The sequence below is a fragment of the Chiloscyllium punctatum genome, chromosome 5 (genome assembly GCF_047496795.1).
Source record: "Chiloscyllium punctatum isolate Juve2018m chromosome 5, sChiPun1.3, whole genome shotgun sequence".
Taxonomy (NCBI): Eukaryota; Metazoa; Chordata; class Chondrichthyes; order Orectolobiformes; family Hemiscylliidae; genus Chiloscyllium; species Chiloscyllium punctatum.
In genome coordinates this window covers 106,371,983-106,398,645 of record NC_092743.1, presented here as the reverse complement: position 1 = coordinate 106,398,645, position 26,663 = coordinate 106,371,983, and the positions used below count along the sequence as shown (strand labels likewise).

Genomic DNA, 26,663 nt, shown 5'->3' with positions numbered 1-26,663 from the left:
GAGATAAGGGTGAGAAAAGCCAATCAGCATTGCTTCAGGGTTTCTCCAATCAGAAATCATGCATAGAGACAGAAAACCTTTTAAAACAGGGAGATAGCCCATCAACAGGAAGCAGATGTCCAAATCAGGAACAGAAAGATACAAACACTTCACTTGCCGACATCAAACACACTATTCCAAACAACGGAGTAAACCAATCTTCACAAACTAGTAAGCACGGTTGGTATTTACATCAAGGAAACTAACAAATTTTAAAACTTCATCAAAAGCACAATCTGCTTTTCATACAAGTGAAGGCAACTAAATTCTATCACACAGATGTTATTACATGTTGACACGGAATAACTGCAAAATTCAAACTCCACTCAATGTGGGAGGGGAAAACTAGGTTATGATTCTCATACATGCTTAAAATCCAAGTTCAGTGCATTTGACAAAATGGGTCACTCATTCTCAATGATCATGGAAAAGAAATCATAAGGAAAGGAAGGTTTCAAAAATAACATAGGGGCTTTTTATGTCACTTCGGATCCAAAAAGGTGTTCCTTTATTTTCTGTGACTATTCCTTATGACACCCACATGTATAAAATTATCAGTATACTTCAAAATAGGGTACGTCATCATACCCTAATCAACAATCTTCTGTAGGAGGACAAAAAAAAGTGACAATAGACAACTGAGGAAATCCAGTGGTCATGTCATTGATTCAGAGTACATGGCAGAAAAGGACACCTGCTGAAAATGATCATGAAGGAACTTTCTGACAGAAAAATAACTTCCATTTTTATGCACTTTTTTTGGTTATTAATTTGTTTGTTGGGAAACTAAAAGATCTAATGCTCAAAGTTCGCAAACATTCACTTAGGATTAGCCAGGTCTCCTGCATAGACTAAGAACTGAAAGAACTATGGATCTTGTAAATCAGAAACAAAAACAGAAGTTGCTGGAAAAGCTCAGCAGGTCTGGCAGTAACTGTGCAGAGAGATCAGAGTTAATGTTTCAGATCCAGTGACCCTTCCTCAGACCTGTTGAACTTTTCCAGCTCCTCAATAAACTGCTCTGGCCCATAACACTAATTCTGAGGTTGTTTCTCCAAAGTATTTCCAGAGAAGCCAATGACAAAAAGGTTCAGGTTAGACAAAGAAACTGTTTAGCAATGCAAACAGGAAAAAGGTTATTAAGTAACACCCAATGCAATGTCCATAAATATTGTTCCCAACCTGGAAGCTGAACATACTGACCTCATTATTTAACTCCCTTTATGAATGTCAAATCTGTTTCTCACTTTTGAATTCCCCTTCACCAGCATTTACGGAGTTCTGAAAACATCAACCAAAATGCAATTTCCTCCTTACAATTCTTGGGGATGAATAGAAACATCCTTTTTGGCCTGGGTGCACTGATACTTGGCAATGTGAGAATGTTACAATACAGGAGGCTATTCTACTCACAATAATGCTTATGATGGCTGTTTGAAATAGCTATTCAATTGCGTCCCATTCTTTCCCAAAGTTCTATAAATTCTATCTCAAGTGTCCATTCAATTTCCTTTGCAAACTTTTGTATCCATCACACTTTCAGACACAGCTTTATCACAATCTCTCAACTTACTGCCAAGTTTCTTAAAAACTTGCTACATATGGTTGCCAATTCTCTCCCTTGCAGAATTTCTCCTATTTATTATACAAATTCCCATAATGCTGAATGTCTGTATTAAAGATCCCCTCAAATTTCTCCACTTTAGGGATATCATCTAGCTTTTACATAGCACCTTGTTTACTTAACCATAATTAACGTGCGATGGAATATGCTTCACAGAAACTTACACAAGTTTTTAAAAGACTAGATCTCATTTCTCCCTCCTGCATACACAAACATTTTAGTCAAAAGGCACTGGAGGTGATCCCTTTGAGGAAAAGCACATTACCATTTTGTTCGCAACAACCCACTCAATGCATTCATCCCAAGCTCACTGATCAGTCAATAGTATGATCAGTTTGATTTCAGTTAATTCAACTTTAATAAGCATAGAAGTGGCTTTTTGAATATCATAGGCCAAGCATACAAACAAAACCTCCAGACAACCAAAAGCGCAGACAAAAATAAGCAAGTAATTTTCTTTACCAACAGAGTACTGAAAGAAACTGGAGAAATTAACCATCAGTGACACACTCCTGAGGGCAAATTAGAAAAAGTTTGCAACAGGGAAGACATCTTATAATTTGAACAGGATTCATCCACACCACGCACTGCAGTAGGCGTTTAGGACTCATGTGGTCTACATTAGAAAGCTACCCACATCTCCTCGACAGAACATAGATTAACTAAAGGCCAATCAATCCCTTTGGGCAATCAGATATGTAAGCCATGTGCATATATTCACACTGCCTGAAGATGATGGGAAGTTAATTTTAAACTGCAGAAGCTCAACACACCAAAGGATTTCAAAATACAGCCCCTGCCCCCCCCCCACGCCCAAGTTACTCCTTCAGAAATTGTCAGAAAAGTTGCTCAAACCATTCTTTTCATCTTATGTTTTAGAAGAAAGCAAGTTTCCTTCTTGAAATTTTACATTCAAGGCATGACAGCATTTACAACCTCTCCCTCAGCAAGTAATGTTTTGAATCATTATTGCAAGAAAAGTTCCATAAAACACACTAAGCACACAAAAACAATCTATATGCTTGCGGAAATGAACAATCAATCCTTCAGAATATCCATGGATTAAAGAAATTTTAATCTCTCCAATCACAATGAAGTCACAATGATCAAATCTTCAAAAACTTCACATTTGTTATATTATATTTTATTTTATTTAAGTCATTCACAGATATGAATTTTACAGCTTTTATTGCCATTCCTAATCCCCCTTCAAGTGGCATACCAGCTTCCTGAACTGTAATAGATCAAGAAGCTGAAGTACGATGGGTGAGGTCCAGGAATTTTAGCCCAGGATGAAGCAGTGTCAATGTAGTTTCAAGTTAGGATATTAAATGACCTAGAACAGGGTTGGAAATAATAGAATTGTTGTCCTGTCTTTCTAGACATCCCTAGATAGTTTTCAAGAAGCTTTAGTGTGTTGCTGCAGTAATTATTGTAAATGGAACACACTGTGCTCAATGTCTGTCAGTATTGAAAGAAGTCAGCTGTAGTATCAAATAAAGGATTACTTTGCTCTGGAAGCTAAAAGTTTGGGTGTTGATAGAGCCCTACTGATCCACACTAGTGGAAAGTATTCGACCAAATATCTGAAGTTGTAAACTCTGCAGTACATAACTCACCTCCTGAGTCTACCATCTACAGAACACAAATCACGAGTGTGATGGAATATGCCACTTGCCAGACTGAGTAAGGCTCCAACACCATCCAGAATGAAGCAGACTGCTCAAATGGCAATTCATCCACCATCTTCAACATGCACTCCTTCAAGCACCGTGGCACGGTGGCATTAGAGTAAATCATCTACAAGATGTGCTACAGCAATTCAGCATGGCTCCTTCAACAGCACTTTCCAAACCAGTGACCTTTACCAACTATAGAAACAAATGCAGCAGTTGTATGGGAGTGCCATTACCTCCAAGGTATTTTCCTAACCACGTGCCATTCTGATTTGGAACTACACTGCCTGCAGTGTTTACGAGAATCTGCTTTCTTTATTGGGGGGGGGGGGGAAAACTATAAAATGAAAAAGAAAGTCGAGTGCTATAATTAAAATATCAGAATAGCTTTGCAAATTAAAAATGAAATGCTGCATGTTGCTCAGCTGCTCAACACCATTTCGCTTTTTGAAGCAGTGAGAGGGAGAGTTCAAAACTGAGCATAACCCAAAATTCAGTAAACTAAATTCTATCTGACGACAGCCCTCTAATTAGTTGAGCAAGACAGAGTTGAAATGTAACAGGAGCATGAAAAGAAACTTCCTGAGAATGCAAACAGAAGGCATTCATCTCTCCCTCTCCAAGTGCAGAAAAAGACAGAAAAACCAAGGAAGCATAAAATAAAGTCTAAAACAAAAAAAAAGTCTAGGTCCACCTGATCAATCTTCAAATCAAAGAAATAGCAACATCCTACAGAAAAGTGTGCCATTCTTTCAAAAATTAAAAGGTGGGTGAGAAAAAAAAAACTTTCTATTCTATGGTCTACTTCCAACCTCCCAAATTTTGTTTACCCTACCCATAATCTTTTTTCCGAACAGAAGAACTAGGAGCAGGAATAGACAATTCAGCCCCTCGAGCCTGCTTGAAAATTCAATATGATTATGGCTGATTTCACCTTTGTCTCAACTCCATTTCCCTGCCCACTCCCTTGAACCACGTTAAAACCCATTACTAATTAGAAATCCATGTGTCTCCTCCTCAAATTAACTCCGGCATCCACCAGTAAACTTCGAAGATTCACAACCCATTGAGAGAAATCATTTCTCTTCATTTGTGTTTTAAAACTACTACTCCTTATTCTAAGACCACGATCTCTAATTCTAGATCACCCAACAAGAGGGAACATCCTTTCTATGCATCATTTGTGAATTCCATTTCGCATTTTATATACCTCAATTAAAACTCTGCATTCTTCAAAACTCTCGGATATTTTATAAACCATTTGTTTTGTATTAATCATGATTGAACATGTGCATACATATTTGAGGTTGTGAAGTCGCATTTCTCCAGAGTAGCAGTCATAGGATCCCTACAGTGTGGAAGAGGCCATTCAGCCCATTGAACTCACACTGCCCTTCCAAAGACCATCCCATGTAGACCCCTCCCCCCACCCTATCCCCTTAATCCTGCATTTCCAATCACTAAACCGCCTAGCCTGCACACCTCTGGACACTATGGGCAATTGGTCATTTTGATGGTCTCATTGGAATTTTATACATTGATACATTTTGTGACAGCTTCTGAATTAGTGGGGTACAATTATCAGCACACTTCCCAGTTCAGTTGTGGCAGCGTCAGAGTCAAAATTCTGAAACTCCTTAACAACACTGGGCATAGAGACACCAAATGGACTGAAGTGGTTCTCAAGGTCAATTAGGGACGAAAAAAAAATCCTGTCTCTGTCGCAATGTCATCTTTGCGTGGGATGTGCAATCTGGTCTTTTGCTGTATGGAAGCTGCAAAGGCTTTAAGGTGTCAGGAATGCACCACCCAAACAATATCTGGCCTCTGATTAGATTCTGTACCCAAAATATTTGAGTGGCTGGGTGACAGGGACACCCAGTCCTGTTTTTTTGTTTTTAAATTCTCATATAATACAGTCAACACTGGCTAGGCCAGCATTTATTGCCTCTCCCGAATTGCACTCAAGGTGGTAATGGTGAGCTGCTCTCTTTCACTACAACAATCCTTGGAGTGTAGGTACACTATAGTACTTTTGGAAATGGAATTCAAACTCAGTGAAGGAGCAACAAATAGTTAAAAGTCAGGGTACTGTGTGGTTTGGAGAGGTAATTTCTTGTGGTGGTACTTTCATGCATCTGCTGCCCTTGCTCTTCAAATAGGTAGAGGACGCAGGTTTCAAAGATGCTGCCAAAATCACCTTGCTGAGGTGCTGCAGCAGAACAAAGGAGCAGGAGTAAGCGTGTTTCACGACTCGGTTAAGTTCACAGATGATCTAGTGGTGGTCTCAGCTACACTTTGCGTCTACCACACCCTGTCCAAAAAATGTGAACCTTTGATTCTGCGTGAATCTATCTACAAACTCAGGCAGTGATAACTGAATCCCATAACAGAATTTTAAAAATTCTTATGTACTTGAGGACTAACACTAGACAGTTCTTTTTCCTTTTTTAATTAATTGTTGAATCTATAAAATATAGTTTCTTACTCTATTCCTCTATTATTTAAAGATTTGCCTTGCTGATACTTAGAATCTGTTCAATCTTCTGATCAACCACTAATCTTTGCAGAATTGCAGTGCTGCTTTCAAGTTGATACTATCCTTAACTCCTTTACTTAACTCCTTAACTCCACAAATGATGCATCTGTTTCAAGGAACCTGGCTTTCGCATTGCGACATTAAACACATTCTTAAAAAAGCTTGCAACAGCAAATCTACTGTCCTGCCTTTTCACCAATTTTTCAAATTCACTCTGCCTTTGTGCAATTATATTTCCCTTCTGCACTGAAATTTAACCAGAAATGTAGGATCACTGTCACATAAAAATCCCTTTACTAGGAGGTCATCAATCTATCTCACTGCTCACTGTGCAAAGTAACCCGCTCTCAGGTTGGCTCTAGACAATACCACTTGAAGAAATTGTTCCTGATATACTGGATTGAATCATTGCCTCGGATGTTGATCTAGTGGCCAATCCACATACAATTATAAGTTATTTTATGGTTATTGAAGTAGCTAACTTGCAAGCCCCATCCTTTTCTTTTCTGTACACTCTATCTTACAGAAGGTAATAAATTTATACTGAACCAAGATGAAGAATGAGAACATGGAACTGTTTGGACATTTTGGATGGTGATTTCTGGGAGTTTTGTTCAACAGTAATTACTAAAATCAGAAGACTAATGTGGGCTATTAGCCAATTTCGGGCAAGTCAAGTAACTTTGTAAAGCAGGCAAGCAAAGCTTTAAAGAATAATGCGACTGATTGAGCTGGTCGGATCCTAAAGGACAAACTGCTAGATTGGATCAAAGCAGCTAGTGAGGGAATCAAGATGATGGAAAAACATACTTGACCTCATCCTTACTAATCTGCCGGTCGCAGATGCATCTGTCCATGCATCTGCCAAAGTGACAACCACACAGTCCCTACGGAGATGAAGTCCTGCCTTCACATTGAGAATAACCTCAATTGTGTTGTATGGTGGTATCACCTTGCTAAATGGGACAGATTTCAAACAGATCTAGCATCTCAAGACTGGGCATCCATGAGGTACAATGAGCATCAACAGCAGCAGGATTGTACTCCAGCATACTCTGCAACCTCATGGCCCAGCATAACGACCACTCAACCATTACCATCAAACCAGGGGATCAACGCTGGTTATATGCAAAGTGCAAGAGGGCATACCAGGAGATGCACTGAGCATACCTGAAAATGAGGTGTCAACCAGGTGAAGCTACCAACCTGGAATACTTTTATGCCAAATGGCATAAGCAGGAAGTGAAACACAGGGCTAAATGATCCCATAAAAAACAGATCAGATTTAAGCAGTCCTGCCACATCCAGTCGTGAATGGTGGTGGACAATCAAACAACACACTGGAGGAGGCGGCTGCACAAATACCCCCAATGATGGAAAAGCCCAGCACATCAGTGCAACAATAAAGGCTGAAACATTTGCAGCAATCTTTGGCCAAAACTGCCGAGTGGATAATCCATCTCGGCCTCCTCAGTGGTCATCAGCATTACAGATACCAGTCTTCAACCAATTTGTTTCACTCCAAGTGAAATCAAGAAACAGTTGGAGACAATGGGTATTGCAAAGGCAATGGGTCTTGACAACATTCCAGGAATAGTACTCCAGAACTTGGCTCTCCCCTCGCCAAGCTGTTCCACAGTACACACTGGAATCTATTCAACAATGTGGAAAATTGCGCAGCTATGTCCTGTAGAAAAAACACAGGACAAATCCAACCTGACTAATCGCCACATCATCAGTTCGATCAAGCAGGCAACGGTGAGGACTGCAGATGCTGGAAACCAGAGTTTAGATCAGAGTGGTGCTAGAAAAGCACAGCAGGTCAGGCAGCATTCGAGCAGCAGGAAAATCGACGTTTCGGGCAAAAGCCCTTCATCAGGAATGAGGAACAGATCCGTCCAGTTAATGTGCTAAAGTACTGTAGTGTACCTACACTCCAAGGATTGCTGTAGTGAAAGAGGGCAGCTCACCATTACCACCTTGAGTGCAATTAGGGAGAGGCAATAAATGCTGGCCTAGCAAGTGTTGACAGTATCATATGAGAATTTAAAAACAAAAACCAGGACTGGGTGTCCCTGTCACCCAAAAGCATACAAAGGTGAACATAGCAGTCTTTTAAAAAGGAAAAAAATTGCCAACTATGTTGACACTTCTCATGCAGCATTTTGTTTTCTTTAGCTTGGGGACATTTACAGGATAGAATACATAATTTCCTTACCACTGACATAAGGCCCATCGGCCTGTAATCTCCCAGAATATCTCTGCTGCCCTTCCTTTAAACAAAGGAACAAATCTAGCTATTCTCTAATTCTCCAGGATCTCTTCTATGACTAAGGATGATACAAAGATTGCACAGAAAGCCCTCGCAATTTCTTCTCCTGCTCCCCCTAACACAGATCCCATCAGGTCCTGAAGACTTGTCAACCTTAATTCTTTTCAAAACATCCAGCACCACCACCTCTTTTATATTGGTATGCCTTGGAATATCAACATACTACTCTCAAGACTCACCATCTACCATGTCTTTCTCCTTTCTGAATCCCAACACAAAGTATTTGTTAAGGACCTCACCTACTTCCTCCAGCTCCACACAAATTCCCACCTTTGAGTTGCGTGGATCTAACCCTTTCCCTAGCTACCCCCTTGTATATAATATAATGCCTTGGGCTTTTCCTCAATCCTGTTTGCAAAAGACATTTCATGGCCTCTTTTAGCCCTCCTAATTCCTTGTTTAAGTTTTTTTCTGTTATTGTTATATTCTTTGAGGGTTTTTGTCTGTTTTCAGTTTCCTAGACCTTACATATGCCTCCTTTCTCATTTTGACTAAGCTCTCAATTTCCCCTTGTCCTCCAAGGTTCGAATTTAATGGTTTGATTTGTTTTCAGGCTCTCACACTCAAACTCCACTTTGCTGGCAAGAAATTAAACTGCAGATACTCAAAGCAAAAATCACTACAACATTGATTAACATGATATTTGCTGTATCACTCTTGGCTGGATTTTAATGCTATCTCATATATTGAATTGTAAGTGGCTTGGCCAATTTAAGTTTTTCAGTTGCTGGGTGAAATGCACCTGTGGAAAACTAGAGAACAAGTCCATAACGTGTAAAGAACGAGAACAATTTTCAGCCTTCGTAAGAAATAGGAGCACAAGTAGGCCATTTGGCCCCTTGAGCTATGTCATGGTTAATCAGACTGTGATTTTGACTTCACTTTGCTGCCTACCCTCCTTAACATTCATCACTCTGGAGACTAGACTCCGTCTTGAACATGTTCATTGAGCCTGCCTCCACTGATGTCTGGGACAAAAATGACAGCCCCCTTCGATGATGGTGCTTCCATTAATTAACTGTTAAACTTTGTGCATAACTGAATTTAACAAGTGAAAGCAGTGTGGGTTTAAGGTACTCACTGTGCCTGGTAAAGGAAGAGGTCAATGATATTGTCTCTGCCTTTAGGGTGATTGAAGAATACAAACAGAGACCAGTGGATTAACCATGTCCTCTGCTGAAGAGATTGGAGTGGTGAACTGACGGACTAAGAAAAAAAAAAGAAACAAACTTTTAATCTGCAGGTTAAAATTTACTGCAAAGCTCCATGTGCACTAAACATATAGAACATACAAAGCATAATGATGAATTCTTCTGAAATTTGACGAAGAATCAGTTTACTTCAGGTTAAACAAATTGGGCAAAAGAGTGCAATGTATTCAAAAAGGTGCCTACATTGTTATCAATGGTTTCTTTGAGTCGTGTTAGGTCTTCCATAGCAGCTTCCCAGTTCTGCATCAGAATTTCTGATGCTAGCTTGCCCCAGAGTGAACTCAGGGCATTCCGGTCTGTCGAAGGAACCTGTTGAAACAGAAAGAAAATACATGAAATTTATTAAGCTCAACCCACTGAACTTGTTGCCTTACCAGAACTAGTGAGGTATTTCAAACAGTTGCTGATACACAGAAACTACCTGTAGTGAGCACTGGAAAAAGCCCAAATGGCTTGGTTAAATAATGTAGCATTATGATTTTGGAGTCACAAGTTAATTCTGGTCAATCAGTTAAAAAACAATCAAATATGAGCCAGCCTGCTGGAATTAATTCTGCATTCTCAGATTGCAAACTACACATGACAGCCCTGGAGTGCAGGTTCATAGCTCCTTGAAAGTGGAGTTACAGGTAGATAGGATAGTGAAGAAAGTGTTTGGTATGCTTGCCTTCATTGGTCACTGCACAGGGTATAAGAGTTGAGAGGTCATGCTGCTGCTGTACAGGACATTGGTTAAGCCACTGTGTGCAATTCTGGTCTCCCCTCTATAGGAAGGATATTGTGAAACTTGAAAGGGTTCAGACAAGATTTACATAGATGTTGCCAGGATTGGAGGATTTGAGTTACAGGGAGAGGCTGCGTAGGCTGGGGCTGTTTTCCCTGGAGTGTCGGAGGCTGAGGGTTGTGAGGTTCATAAAATCATGATGGGCATGGATAGGTTAAACAGACAAGGTCTTTTCCGTGGAGTGGGGGAAGTCTAGAAATAGAGGGCATAGGTTTAGAGTGAGAGGAGAAAAATTTATAAGGGTTCTAAAGGGCAATATTTTCATGCAGAAGGTGGTGCATGTACGGACTAAGCTGCCAGAGGAAGTGGTGGAGGCTGGTACAGTTACAACATTTAAAAGGCACCTTGATGGGTATATTAATATGAAGGGTTCAGAGGGATATAGGCCAAGTGCTGGCAAATGGAACTAGACTAGTTTAGGATATCTGGATGGCATGGATGAGTTGGACTGAAAGATCTGTTTCCATGCTAAATGACTATGACAGGACAGTTATTTATTGGTTTTAAAAAACAAACTTCGACAGAATCTTATTAAACTTTTGCTCATGAATGGTTGCAGCCTTATCACGAAGCACTGTTTCAATGGAATTTGCTTATAACAAATTGAAACCTCACATGTGTATCTGTTCCTTAAATATTTGTTCCCTAAATACTTGACATTGCCTGTTCTCTGTGAATAAGTAAATGACTACTTCAGCACAGTGTGAAATGGAGCAAACGCTACACATGTGCATGTCTGTGGTAACATACAAAATAAAAATAAGGAAACTTGCAAAGTAAAATAAGTGGTTGCTTACTTCTATCCAAACACTGGTGCATTTATCTTTCTGGTATTTAGGCATCAAGGCAGAACTGGTAAATACTGCTTTGTACTGTTTCTGTGACCAGCAGAGAAAAAGCAGAATGGTGTGTTGTTTCCCTGGTGCCAGGATCAAGGATGTCTCAGAGAGGGTGCAGAATGTTCTCACGGGGGAGAGAGGCCAGCAGGAGGTCATTGTCCACATTGGAACCAACGACATTGGAAGGGAAAAGGTTGAGATTCTGAAGGGAAATTACAGAGAGTTAGGCAGAAATTTAAAAAGGAGGTTCGAGGGTAGTATTATCAGGATTATTCCCAGTGCTACGAGCTGGTGAGGGCAGGAATAGGAGGATAGAGCAGATGAATGCGTGGCTGAGGAGCTGGTGTATGGGAGAAGGATTCACATTTTTGGATCATTGGAATCTCTTTTGGGGTAGAAGTGACCTGTACAAGAAGGATGGATTGCACCTAAATTGGAAGGGGACTAATATACTGGAAGGGAAATTTGCTAGAACTGCTTGGGAGGATTTAAACTAGTAAGGTGGTGGGGTGGGACCAAGGGAGATAGTGAGGAAAGATCAATCTGAGACGGGTATAGTTGAGAACAGAAGTGAGTCAAACAGTCAGAGCAGGTAGGGACAAGGTAGACTAGACTAATAAATTGAACTGCAAGGGGCCTAACAAGGAAGGCAAATTAACTCAGGGCATGGTTTAGAACATGGGACTGGGATATCATAGCAATTACGGAAACATGGCTCAGGGATGGGCAGGACTGGCAGCTTAATGTTCCAGGATACAAATGCTACAGGAAGGAAAGAAAGGGAGGCAAGAGAGGAGGGGAGTGGCATTTTTGTTAAGGGATAGCATAACAGCTGTGCTGAGGGAGGATATTGCTGGAAATACATCCAGAGAAGTTAGTTGGGTGGAACTGAGAAATAAGAAAGGGATGATCACCTTATTGGGATTGCATAATAGACCCCCAATAGTCAGAGGGAAATTGAGAAACAAACTTGTAAGGAGATCTCAGCTATCTGTAAGAATAATAGGGTAGTTATGGTAGGGGATTTTAACTTAACAAACATCGACTGGGTCTGCCATAGTATTAAAGGTTTAGATGGAGAGGAATTTCGTAAGTGTGTACAAGACAATTTTCTGATTCAGTATGTGGATGTACCTACTAAAGAAGGTGCAAAACTTGACCTACACTTGGGAAATAAGGCAGGACAGGTGACTGAGGTGTCAGTGAGGGAGCACTTTGGGGCCAGCGACCATAATTCTATTTGTTTTAAAATAGTGATGGAAAAGGATAGACCAGATCTAAAAGTTGAAGTTCTAAATTGGAGAAAGGCCAATTTTGACGGTATTAGGCAAGAACTTTCAAAAGCTGGTTGGAGGCAGATGTTCGCAGGTAAAAGAGATGGCTGAAAAATGGGAAGCCTTCAGAAATGAGATAACAAGAATCCAGAGAAAGTATATTCCTGTCAGGGTCAAAGGGAAAGCTGGTAGGTATAGGGAATGCTGTATGACTAAAGAAATTGAGGGTTTGGTTAAGAAAAAGGAGCAAGCATATGTCAGGTATAGACAGGATAAATCGAGTGAATCCTTAGAAGAGTATAAATGAAGTAGGAGTATAGTTAAGAGGGAAATCAGGAGGGCAAAACGGGGACATGAGGTAGCTTTGGCAAATAGAATTAAGGAGAATCCAAAGGGTTTTTACAAATATATTAAGGACAAAAGGGTAACTAGGGAGAGAATAGGGCCCCTCAAAGATCAGCAAGGCGGCCTTTGTGTGGAGCCACAGAAAATGGGGGAGATACTAAATGAATATTTTGCATCAGTATTTACTGTGGAAAAGGATATGGAAGATATAGACTGTAGAGAATTAGATGGTGACATCTTGCAAAATGTCCAAATTACAGAGGAGGAAGTGCTGCATGCCTTGAAACAGTTAAAGATGGATAAATCCCCAGGACCTGATCAGTTGTACCTGAGAACTCTGTGGGAAGCTCGAGAAGTGATTGCTGGGCCTCTTGCTGAGATATTTGTATCATCGATAGTCACAGGTGAGGTGCCGGAAGACTGGAGGTTGGCGAACGTGGTGCTACTGTTTAAGAAGGGTGGTAAAGACAAGCTAGGGAACTATAGACCAGTGAGCCTGATCTCGGTGTTGGGCAAGTTGTTGGAGGGAATCCTGAGGGACAGGATGTACATGTCTTTGGAAAGACAAGGACTGATTCGGGATAGTCAACATGGCTTTGTGCGTGGGAAGTCATGTCTAATAAACTTGATTGAGTTTTTTGAAGAAGTAACAAAGAAGATTGATGAGGGCAGAGCAGTGGATGTGATCTATATGGACTTCAGTAAGGTGTTCGTCAAGGTTCCCATTGGGAGACTGATTAGCAAGGTTAGATCTCATGGAATACAGGGAGAACTAGCCATTTGGCTACAGAACTGGCTCAAAGGTAGAAGACAAAGGGTGGTGGTGGAGAGTTGTTTTTCAGACTGGAGGCCTGTGACCAGTGGAGTACCACAGGATCGGTGCTGGGCCCTCTACCTTTTGTCATTTACATAAATGATTTGGATGCTACCATAAGAGGTACAGTTAGTAAGTTTGCAGATGACACCAAAATTGGAGGTGTCGTGGATAGCGAAGAGGGTTAGCTCAGATTACAACAGGATCTGATTGGACCAAATGGGCCAATGGGCTGAGAAGTGGCAGATGGAGTTTAATTCAGATAAATGAGAGGTGCTGTATTTTGGGAAAGCACATCTTAGCAGGACTTATACACTTAAGGGTAAGGTCCTAGGGAGGTTTGCTGAACAAAGAGACCTTGGAGTACAGGTTCATAGTTCCTTGAAAGTGGAGTCGCAGGTAAATAGGATAGTGAAGAAGGTGTTTGGTATGCTTTCCTTTATTGGTCAGAGTATTGAGTACAGAAGTTGGGAGGTCATGTTGCAGCTGTACAAGACATTGGTTAGGCCACTGTTGGAATATTGCATGCAATTCTGGTCTCCTTCATATCAGAAAGATGTTGTGAAACTTGAAAGGGTTCAGAAAAGATTTACAAGGATGTTGCCAGGGTTGGAGGATCTGAGTTACAGTGAGAGGCTGAACAGGCTGGGGCTGTTTTCCCTGGAGCGTCGGAGGCGGAGGGGTGACCTTACAGAGGTTTACAAAATTACAAGGGGCATAGATAGGATAAATAGACAAAGTCTTTTCCCTGGGGTCAGGGAGTCCAGAACTAGAGGCCATAGGTTTAGGGTGAGAGGGGAAAGACATAAAAGAGACCTAAGGGGCACAGTTTTCACACAGAGGGTGGTACATGTATGGAATGAGCTGCTCGAGGAAGTGGTGGAGGCTGGTACAATTGCAACATTGAAGAGGCATTTGGATGGGTATATGAATAGGAAGGGTTTGGAGGGATATGGGCCGGGTGCTGGCAGGTGGAACTGGATTGGGTTGGGATATCTGGTCGGCATGGATGGGTTGGACTGAAGGGTCTGTTTCCATGCTGTACATCTCTACGACTAATTGTTTACAAGTAGATTGCTTCCCACTTCATAACTTTAAACACAAGTAGTTGGAGGTCACACAATTCTATTGCAACAGAATTGATGCATAGCTGATTTTCAGTGGCTATGTGCAAACATGTTTCAAAGATCACAGCTTGCAGTATTTTCTTAGCCACTTGAGTGTGTTGGGTCTAGATTTGTGGACAGTGTGAAAACAGGAAGACTTTGGATCGTTTGGACAATTTCTGGATTAAACAGTTTTTTTCACCAAGGGAAAAGGGAAATCAGGAGATTTCAAATCCAGTGTTTAATCGAGGCCGAGATGCACCTGATGATTACAATTAGTCAAATGGTTTTAGAAACAGCTAATCAAAGCTTTTAAGGAGATAAGGGATGGGGTTTATTACATTTAAATAGTGGACAACCTGGCTTTGGAAGAGACTATGGGCAACCATCAGCACTGATGCCCAACAGTTCTTTCTACTCTTGGTTTTAGTTTCAAAATCGTATGGACGAAGGAAGAAAGCCTCTAAAGTTTGCAATAAAGCTGCAAGCTTCTCTCCCCCTCTCCTGGTGCAAGTATTCCAGAACCTCAAACTTTACACATCTCAGTATTTTGACCATCTTTTAAACTTTGAGAAAGTGAACAGTATTACAACGCAGAGGTCAAACCCCTCTGTTAATTAAAACCAAACACCCAGAAAAGCTCTCCTTCCAATCTGATAAAATGTGAGTGAGTGATAGACAACTCCTAATTTCCATCATTTAAAGAAAAATAACAATTTATTTTCCTAACTCTAATAGTGAACATGAAACAAAACATTATTCACAAATCCAAGCCCCCTTTCCTTAAGTACTTACTATTTGACCCCAACTATGAAAATGCTGCTCCAATGTCATCATTATTGAACATTAAGACCACAACACCGCAAGGTCTCAAGACCACATAATCTTGTCGGCATTCTTCAATCTTCCGGCTGATGATCTCCCTGGGTAGTCTTCCTTCTTTTTACTGCAAGTATGTTTTCCATGAAAAGGTACTTTTGATAGATAGTGTTCTCTAATTTCTTTAAGTGCAAGATGCTAGATGGGCAGTTAGCTGTCCGGCAGTTCCTTGGCTGATTGATGGCAGTTGTTCTCATGGACCAATTTTTAAAATGCCCGCATTTTTTTTCATAACCCCAACATCATATCATCTCATTGCTGTCAAAACAAGAAATTCAAACTCGATTGGGGTTCAGTACCCTGGGCATGCTTTAAACTAATTGGTTAAATTTGAATTGCTGTTAAAACAGCAACCAAAACTCAGGTATCCATTTAACAGCCATTTGCTACACGTATCTATTTTGGAACAGCTCATTCTCCCAGCCTTTCCATTCAGGCAGCTGAGCTTGCACTTGAAGTTCACTTGAAAATTCAGAAAACACTTTCTATTTTAAAGTGAACCTTTCTGCTTTCAACTTCATCACAACTGCAAACACTAAGGACTTGGAATCACTTGGTTACCATCCAAATCGATGTGTGTTTCCAGAACTTCCACAGTTCTGCAGCTGTCAACAATTCAGTTCCAACAATAGGAAATCCAATGGCCTGAGAATCTGTCAAAATCTCTCCTTTACTTTTCATAATATTGGCTGATGAGTGTGGTTTCTTTTGGCCTTTCTAAATTATCATTTCTGCAGAGTCAGGATGTTTCTCACGATGTGCTAATGATGTGAAGGTGATAGGAGAAAGTGAGGTCTGCAGATGCTGGAGATCAGAGTCAAGAATGTGTGGCTGGAAAAGAACAGCAGGTCAGGCAGCATCTGAGGAGCAGGAGAATTGATGTTTCGGGCCAGAGCTCTTCATTAAGAACGAGTGAAGGAAGGAACATGGGACAGGTAGGAGAATTCAAGAGGGTGGCGCTGAGTTGGAAGGTTAGATCTGGGGTAAGGTGGGGGGAGGGGAAATGGGAAAACTGGTGAAATCTATATTGATCCCATGTGATTGGAGGGTCCCAAAGTGGAAGATGAGGCGTTCTTCCCCCAGGCGTCAGGTGGCTCGAGTATGGCAGTGGAGGAGGCCAAGGACTTGAATGTCCTTGGCAGAGTGGGAGGGGGGAGTTAAAGTGGTCAGCCACAGGGCGGTGTAATTGTTTAGTGTGTGTGCATCCTAGAGGTGTTCTCTAAAACATTCCACAAGTTGGCATCCTGTCTCTCCAACACATAGGACACAGTAGATGACAAGTTTGGAAGTACAGGTAAATCTCTGCTGGATGTGGAAGGATCCTTTGGGACCTTGGACAGAGTTGAGGAGACAGGTGTGAGCACAGGTTTCGCACTTCTTGTGGAGGTAGGGAAAAGATGCTGGGAGTGGAGGGTGGGTTGTTGGCGGGTGTGGACCTAACAAGGGAGTCGCGGAGGGAATGGTTTCTCGGGAACGCAGATAGGGGTGGGGAGGGAAATACATCCTTGGTGGTGGGGTCGATTTGTAGTTGGTGGAAATTGCAGATGATGACGTGACGTGTCCGGAGGTTGGTGGGGTGCAAGGTGAAGACTAGGGGTCTGTCCTTGTTATAATTGGAGGGGTAGGCTGCAAGGGCAGAGGTACAGGAAGTGGAGGAGTTGCACTTGAGGGCATCGTTAACCATATGAGAGGGGAAATTGTGATATTCAACGGAGGTGGGCATCTGGGATGTTGTGTGGTTGAACTGGTCCTCCTGGGTGCAGATGCAGTGGAGGTGAAGGAGTTGGGAATAACGGATAGTGTTTTTACAGGAGGCAGAGTGGGAGGTGTAGTCCAGGTAGCTGTGGAGTTGGGAGTAGGTGGGTTTGAAGTAGATATCAGTGTTGAGTTGGTGCCGGAAATGGAGATTGAGGGGTCCAGGAACAGAAGGGAGGTGTCAGAGATGGTCCAGGTAAACTTGAGGTTGGAGTGGAAGGTGTTCATGAAGTTAATGCACCTCCTTGGGGGGAGCACAAAATGGCACCATAATAATCATCAATGTAGCAGAGAAAAAGGTGAAGAATGGTGCCAGCGTAGCTGCAGAAGATGGACTGTTCCACATATCCCATGAAGAGGCAGGCACAGCTGGGGCCCATGCGGGTACCCATGGCTACCCCTTTGGTCGGAAGGAAGTGGGAGGATTCGAAGGAGAAACTGCTGAGGGTGTGGACCGGTTCAACCAATTGAATGAACGTGTCAGTGGGAAGGTACTGGTTGGGTTGGCAGGACAGCAAGGATCAGAGGGCTTGGAGACCTTCGTCATGGCGGACGGATGTGTACAGGGACTGTATGTCCATGTGAAGATGAGGCATTGGGGGCCTGGGAAAGAAAAGTCATTGAGGAGGTAGAGGGTGTGGGTGGTGTCACAAACGTATATGTGAAGATTCTGGACCAAAGCAGACAGAACGATGTCAAGGTATGCAGACATAAACTGGTGGGGCAGGAACAGGTTGAAAACAGGGGAAGTCGGGTTTGTGAATTTTGGGTAGGAGGTAGAACCCAGCAGTGTGGGGTTCCTGGAGGCTTTTGGTGGATCCCCTGAGGTGATGAGGTCGTGGATGGTGTGGGAGATGGTTTGATGATAGAAGGGGAGGTCATGTTTGCGGTGGCAGTAGAAGGAGTTGTCTGCAAGTTGGTGCTTGGGTTCAATGGTGTAGAGGTCGGTGCGCCAAATTACCACTGCACCCTTCGGGTCTGCTGGTTTGATGGTGAGGTTGGGGTTGGAGCGGAGGAAGTGGAGGCCTGCGCATTGCGAGAGTGAGAGGTTAGAGTGGGTGAGGGGGTTAGACAGGTTAAGGTGGTCAATGTCATGGCAGCAGTTGGAGATGAAGAGATCGAAGGCATGTAACAGACCAGCATGGAGTATTGAGGTGAATGAGGTGTGTTGGTGGTGGGAGAAGGGGTCTGCAGAGGGTGGGTGGGAGTCCTGATGGAAAAAGTAAGCATGGAGGTGGAGGTGGCAGAAGAAAAGTTCAATGTCGCAATGCGTGTTGAATTCATTGATCCAGGAGCCTAAGGGAATGAAGGTGAAACCTTTACTGAAGATTGATTGTTCATCCTTAGTGAAGGGGAGGTCTGGGGGATGGTAAAAACATTGCACGACTGGGAGCAAGGACCTGGAGTGGGGCAGATTAAAAAGGGGATATGGTTCTAACTCTAGATTAGAATTTAGATGCCAACTTTTTTGGCCACAATTTTAAAACTCAGCAAAAGTCTTTTATTCTGGATGGGAAGACCAAAGATAAACTCTTGGCTACTTCGGAAATTGAATCAAAAGTTATACTAATGGTGCAACTTCTGGAGTAGTGGGGCTTGATTACCAGCGTTTTCCTCATGTCCCAGTCACAACAAAAATAACAGACTCTCAAACCTGATCAACATCAATAAATTCACAAATAAGAGTAATAGAAGATGATATGTATGGTTTCACCCTCTTCTGATATGGTCTCAACAAAGTTGTTTACATTGTGGAATATAGATGTTATTCCTTCTCTTAAATTTACTTAACCCACAAAATGGAGATTAAGTCATAATTTGATGCAGAAATTCAAGTTAGAAATCAATTTCCAATGCCTCAGAAATCGAGTTCAAGCTTCAGTTTTCAAACTTATTACATTATAAAAATCTGGTCCATTTCCAGCATTGTATTACATCACAGTGGTATTAGCTTCACCTCACCAGAAGCACTGTAAGGTCTCATGTGTCCTATCAGGTGTCATGGCTTTACTGACTATACTACTGTAGTCGAAAGTTATTACAGATTATATGAAGAACTTTGCTTTGCCAATGAGAATCACATTTTGTGATTTCTTGCAATGGAAAGACACCAGCTGACTGCCCAATCAGTAAACAAGACCCTCTCCTGACCTATGCTTCCCACCAGCTGGCACCTCTCCACCACCCACCTCTCCCCTCTGTACCTGCTGCTTTCACCAGCTCACCCACCCCTTGTTCCCACTGCTCTCATCAGCTCACTCTCCCGCCACCAGCTCCATCCCCCCATCACCCGCTGCCCTCACACAGTCCCCCACCAGCTCCCCCCCAGTGCTCTTGCCAGCTCTCCTCCCCAACTCCCACAGCCTTCACCAGCTCTCCCCTCCCCCTGCAGCTCTCACTAACTTCCTCCTGCCCCCAGCACCCACTGCTCTCACCTGCTCCCCTCTTCCGTACCCGCTGTTCTCACCAACTCCCCCCCCACCCCCAGAACCCACAGCTCTCACCAGCTTGCACCCCCTCTCCCTCCCCCTCAAAGACATCTGGTGCTCTCATCAGCTCCCCTGCCCCTTCACACCCACTGTTCTCATCAACTCCCTACTCCATGCACCCGGTGCTCTCATCAGCTCCACTCTCCACACCCGCTGCTCATCAGCTGTCCAGGATCCCCCACCTTGCACATACCAATTGCTCATCAGCTCCCCCACACTCAACTATCCAAGATCATATCTGACTAAGTTATTCGAGTTTTTCTGAAAAGTCTCAACCAGAGTGGATACAGGGGAACTAACAGAAATGTATTTGGATTTCCACAAGGTCAGTGTCAGAGACATGCACAGCATGAAAACAGGCCCTTCTTTCCTTCTTGTCCATGCTGACCAGATGTCCTAAATTCATCTAATCCCATTTGCCAGCATTTGGCCCATATCTCTCTAAACCCTTCCTATTCATATATCCATCTTGATGCCTTGAAAACGTTGTTATTGTACCAGCCTCCACTATCTCCTCTGGCAGCTCACTGAATATACACACCACCCTCTATCAAAACATTGCCCCTTAAGTCCCTGTGAAATCTTACCCCTCTCACCTTAAACCTATGCCTTCCAACTTTGGATTGCCCTACCTTGAGGAAATGACCTTGGCTAGTCATCCTATCCATGCTCCTCAGAACTTTATAAACCTCTAAGGTCCCCTCCCAGCCTCTGGCACTCCCAGGTAAATAACCTTAGCCATTTCAGACTATGCCTATGGCTCAAATTATTTATATATACCACAAACAGCAAGAGCCCTAGTATTTATGGAACCTCCATGAACACAGGCTTCCAGTCATAAAAATATTCCTCAGCCATCGCCCACTGCCTCCTGGTATTTAGCCAAGGGACCACATTTCCTTGGATCCCATGGGCTCTTGGCTTCGCTATCAGTCTCTCCTATCACGTTATCAAAAGTCTTGAAGTCAAAGCAAATGATGTCAAATGTATTTTCTTCAAGAGGTGAGGACTTCAACTTATTTAGTCAGACATGACCACCCCTTACCAAAATCCTGTTGACTGCTATTCATGAATCTCTGCCTCTTCAAGTGCAGATTAATTCATAACAACATCATAACTTGGAGCAGAAGGAAGCAATTCAGCCTCTCGAGCCTGCTCTGCCATTCAGTACAAACATGGCTGATCTCATCTGGTCTCAACTCCACTTCCCTGCCCACTCTCCATAACTGTTCAACCCATAACTAACTAAAAATCTGCCTATCAATTGCTTAAATTTACTCAATGTCCTATCATCCACCCTAGTCCAGGGTACTGAATTCCACAGATTCACTGTCTTTGACAGGAATAATTTCACCTGATCTCGGTTTTAAATCTGCTTCAAGTTCCTCTATGGCTGCTTAGTGAATCCATGTTGGATGTCAACCATTAGGATTATGGCAAAGGTTCACAAGATAAATGCTGAGAGGAAGTTCCCTCTCACTGGAAAGCCTAGGATCAGGGCCTTGTGTCAGACTACTGGGGTGCCAACTGAAGAGTGAGATGAGAAGGAATTTCTTCTCAGGAGGTGGAGTGCCTTTGGAACACATTGCCACAGAGAGCTGTGGGGGCAGAATCCTTTTGGTAAACTTAAGGCTGAGATAAATAGATTCTTGACCAGTCGGGCAATCAAGACTTATAGGGAAAGGCAGGAAAATGGACATACGGAATGCGACATCAGCGATGACCCTATCAAATGGCAAAACAGCCTTCCTATGGTCTTTCAAGCATTGCACGAGTCCGAGGCTACATCACCAACAGAATCTTTCTGCTCCCTCTCATTAACTGGAAACTTTGCATTTTTAGAATGTCTCTTGTACTCTGAAGACAAGGAAGTATCTTAGAGAAGTAATCATGAGAAACGCAGCAAATCTGCACACAGCAGGACCCTCCAATATGCAAAATAATAATGAACAGATCACATTTCTTGGTGATATTGATTGAGTTGTCCCAATTGTTCAGGGCGCCAAAGTAATTTCCCCAGCTTTTCTTCAATTAAATCCCCTTGGAGCCTTTAAGTACACCGGAGAGCTAACAATTCTTGCTTTACTATTTCACCTGAGATGCTGCAGTTCAGACAATGCGGAATTCCCTCAGTACTGCACTGGAATGTCAGATCTAATTTGTGCTCAAAACCTGGAAGTAGGACATGAACCCATACCTTCTCACTCAGATCTGAGAATGCAAATGAACCTTGACCAAAAACAACACTAGAACTTTTTTTTTTTGACTATTCCACCTTCATTTCGACATCAACTATCACAGTCCTCCAAGCGTTCCCAGAGGATTGTTGTCTATTTTATAGAAAGGACGTGGTTGCACTGGAGAGGGTGCAGGGAAGATTAACGAGATGTTGTCTAGCTGGGGAGTTCAAGTTGGGAAAGAGTGTTTGGATTAACTGGGAACAGAAGAAATTGAGGGGGATCATGATAGAGATATGTAAAATTTTAAAAGAAGCACAGATAGGGTATTCAAGAAGGACCACTTCCCCTGGTGGAAGGATCAATGATGGGAGTAATTATATTTAAGCTGAAAGCCAGGCGGTTTAGAAGGGTTTGAGGAAATATGTTTTCACCCTTTGGTGGTAATCTAAAACTTACTACCTTTAAAGTTGGTAAAGGCAGAACTCCTCATTAAATTTAAGAATTTAAGGGCAGCACGGTGGCACAGTGGTTAGAACTGCTGCCTCACAGCGCCAGAGACCTGGGTTCAATTCCCGACTCAGGCGACTGACTGTGTGGAGTTTGCACATTCTCCCCGTGTCTGCGTGGGTTTCCTCCGGGTGCTCTGGTTTCCTCCCACAGTCCAAAGATGTGCAGGTTAGGTGAATTGGTCATGCTAAATTGCCCATAGTGTTAGGTAAAGGGGTAAATGTTGGGGAATGGGTGGGTTGCGCTTCGGCGGGTCGGTGTGGACTTGTTGGGCCGAAGGGCCTGTTGCCACACTGTAAGTAATCTAATCTAATCTAAAGATATGCACTTGTAACGTGAAAACATACAAGGCTATGGGGCATGTGTTATAAAACAGGATTTGAATAGTTAGGTGCTTGCTTTTGACTACTGCAGACTCAGAGGGTTGGAGGGCCTTTTTATTGTGCTGTAGACCTCTTGGATTATTAACAATTAACCTCACTTCGTCACTCATGACTACATACAAAATGGCCAGTCCCCTGGTTGGTTCAACAATTAATGTTCTTAACTAGCCAATGGCAAAGATAAACTAGTAGCATTAAAATCAACTTGAAATTTTTCAGACAAACTCCTCAGAAATTAATTTGTTTTGGATGAGATTTCTTTTGCATTCTTCAGAACTGCACAAGTTTTCAAGGTCATGAAAAATGCCTTGTGTGCAGGGTGTAAGGAATTGGAAACTGGCAACCTGAACCATTTTGGCAGCATTACATCAGCTGCTAAACAGTTTCAGGACATTGTCTTGGTAGAGCTCAAGGCCCTTGTTCAGACTTAGGATAAGCAGAATCCTCCAAGAGCATATAATCCAATATAAAATTCACCAATAACACAGAAATTCTCAGACTGTGTGGTAAGGCTAACAAATAGTTATTAAAGTAAAATAAATGGAAAAGCATCTTCACATAAAATGGTAAGGATATGGAATTCACAATGACATGGATTATTTGGCAACAGGATAAATGCACTTAGGAGGAAGCTAGATTAAATTGAAGGATATATTAGTCAAATTAAATGAATAATGATTGAAGGGACGTGTGCGCGACAACTGAGTCAATTGATCCAGTAAGTTCTGTTGCGTTTTTCTAATCTCTGTTACAATTCTGAGTCAATCCCAAGTGTAAATGTTGCTCACTGAATGAACCCTGCTCAGTCTACAAACATTTTAACCAAACTGTTCCTAAGTCATATCTGCAATTATGTATAGCAACCACATCACAGCCATGAATACAGTTGTTAAGAAAGAAACAATTTCTGGTAACCATGGAAAATGACTGCAAATTTGATCAGAACGTTAAAATTTACCTGCAGGAAATGGTACTCACCAGAACTCTGAAAAAGTAGAGATATTCTGCTGCACCAGAATAATTGCCACATTCATACTGGAATTTAGCATATCGGTATAAGGTGTCCAAATATTCTTGACGAAACTTCAAATAAAAATAGATTAAAAAATAAACAGCACAATAGAAACAAGTTTTCAGATATGAAAATATTGCATCTGTTGTTTAATAATCCAGGACAATTATAGTATTTAATTACATGTAAACTGTAATATGGTATGCAGATTTTCAAATATGCCATTTTTCATCAGCTTTCCAAATTAAAGATAGAAAATCTGAGTTTTCCAGTGCATCAACCCAAGTTCCATTTGACATCAGAACATACCCTAGGTTCACTATTTGCTAAAAAAAAAGAACCAAACAGTAAAGTAGTTTGTCACAATATTGATTGCGCCCATTAAAAATGAAGTCTGTCTACACTGTCCAAAACATACTAAAAAAAAGCAACAGTAGATCATATGTCAAGCCCCCTTCACCAATTAATGATTATGACTGATCTTAGGATTCAATTCAACCTTCCTGCCTGCTTTGATATTCCACAATTCCCTGCCCGAGAGTTGAATGAATTCATAGATGGAGTATTCACAATCTATTGAGGAACAGAGTTCAATATATTCACAACCATTAGAAGACAGCAATTTTTCAATTCAGTGATGTGATTGACCCCTTATTCTAAGACTGTGACAGGTTTTAGATCCCCTAAGCAATAGAAATAATCTTTCAGCATCTGCCCCCTCAAGTTGCTTCTTATATATTCCAATGAGCATGCCTATAATTTCTTTAAACCCCAGACAACATGGGCCCAATTTACACAGTCTCTCACAAATGACAATGCTCCTGCTCATTAGGATCAATTTATGAAGCTTTACTGCATTGCCTCCAATTGAAGTATATCCTTTCATAAACGTGGAGACTAAAACTACACAGTACTCCAGATGTGATGTCAATTTCAAACTTAACATGGAATTCAGTAGTATTATGATCACTAACTTCCAATTTTTTTATTACAATGCTACAAATTAACCCTAATTCATTACACAATGCTAGGTATAAGATAGCTTCATACCAGTAGGTTTCACAGCATCAACAAGCTGTCAAAAAAAATAGCAAACTCAACTTCTTGACCACCCTAGCTAATTTGGTTGTAATTTTCATTTGGGCTATGTCAAAGTCCTGAATCAATTATCACATTGTTTTTACTAGATACTTTAATCTTCTGTCAAATGGTATAATTACTGTTAGCCGGGGGGAGGGGGGTGTCAATAATCTGCTAATACCAATTTTGCCTCTTATTCCATCCGCTGTTGTGGGGCTCCTTCTACAGTTTGGGTATCATGGTGGCTCAGTGGTTAACACTACTGCCTCACAGCACCAGGGACCCAGGTCCGATTCTGATCTCCAGTGACGGTGCGGAGTTTGTAGGTTCTCCACATATATGCATGGGTTTCCACCGGGTGCTCCGATTTCCTCCACAGTTGAAAGATGTACAGATTAGGTGGACTGGCCATGCTAAATTGTCCCATGGTGCCCAGGGCTATGCAGGCGAGTTGGGCTAGCTATAGTAAATGTGGGAGTATAGGGTAGGAGGTTGGGTCTGAGTGGGATGTTGTTTGGAGGGTCAGTGCGGGATGTTGTTTGGAGGGTCAGTGCAGACTCGATGGGCTGAATAGCTGTTTTCAGCACTTTGGGATTCTATGATTCTAGCTTCCACCCATACTGATTTTACATTATGCTGTTCAAAAGTTAGATCCAAGGTCACAAATGTCCTTATGCCATCTTTTACTATCAAGAATACTTATTCTTTGGCTTTCCTGTCTGTCCTTTGGAAATACTACATATCCTCGAATACTTCTTTTCCAATCTTGATTAATCTGTAATCATATCTCTGGCATGGCGATTGGCAATTAGATCCAAAGCATTTATTCCTACTTATACTACTAATTCATCTATCTTATTGCAGATAAGATGGGAGAGGCAGTGGTAAATTCACAGGACTAGTAATCCATCATCTGAGGCTCATGTTCTGGGTTTATGAATTCAAATTAGACTACAGCAAATGGTGAAAATGGTAAATCTAACCACGTAACTCAAGTATAGCCCATTTGGTTCACCACTGTCCTTCGGGAAAGGAAATCTGCCATGCTTAACTGGTCTAGCTTATATGTGATTCCAGACCCACAGCAACGTGGTTGACTCTAAACTGCACTCTGAAATAGCTCCAGCAAGCCACACAGTTGAAGGGAGATTAGGGATGGAAAAGAAATGCTGGTTTTGCCAGTAATGACCATAAATGAGTAAAAATAGATATATCATGCACTCAGATAAAGAAACCAAACTGCATTTATATATTTCTATTTCCTGCAATTACCTCATTCACTGATTTGCAATTTTTGTTAAACTAACCATCCCTTCCTGTTCCATTCTGCTTGAATTGACTATTCCAATGCCTCAACCTTTTCCCCGGATTTCAATACCTACCTCAAGCATAAGGGAGAGTATAAATGCTTTGATTTACTAGTTATTCACGGATCATTTCACAGAAAATGAATTACAATATTACGCTGCATTCATTATTGAATATTCACAAAAATTCAACAAATGCACACTTACTCCATGCTTATCTGCTAGATAATCAAACAACATGCGTCCGTCCCTGTTTAATGGAGAAAAGTTTTTAAAATTAATAATTTGAAATACATTGAGCAATAATTCATTTAGCAATTATTAGAATTAAAAGATATTACAGGAATAATGTTCTTTGATGTTAAGAGTAACAAAAGGGCGGTTTTTTTTTAAAAAAGCAATACGTATTTGGAAACAAGAACAATGCATCAGCCAACAATTTGTGGGACTATTAGCGTTCTAATGGCAATTAAACCACTGGAAGTTGA

General features: G+C 41.8%; 1 protein-coding gene across 1 annotated transcript in view; it reads right to left on the bottom strand.

Moving 5' to 3' along the window:
• The window catches only part of LOC140477320 (eukaryotic translation initiation factor 3 subunit E), a 158,730-nt gene that overhangs the window by 106,142 nt on the left and 25,925 nt on the right, over positions 1-26,663 (bottom strand). Inside the window, exons 4-7 of the mRNA XM_072570991.1 lie at positions 26,383-26,425; positions 23,755-23,859; positions 9,605-9,730; positions 9,292-9,416 (exon numbers count right to left, since the gene is read on the bottom strand). Coding sequence (XP_072427092.1) covers positions 9,292-9,416; positions 9,605-9,730; positions 23,755-23,859; positions 26,383-26,425 — 399 coding nt within the window. The remainder of the gene's footprint in view (positions 1-9,291; positions 9,417-9,604; positions 9,731-23,754; positions 23,860-26,382; positions 26,426-26,663) is intronic.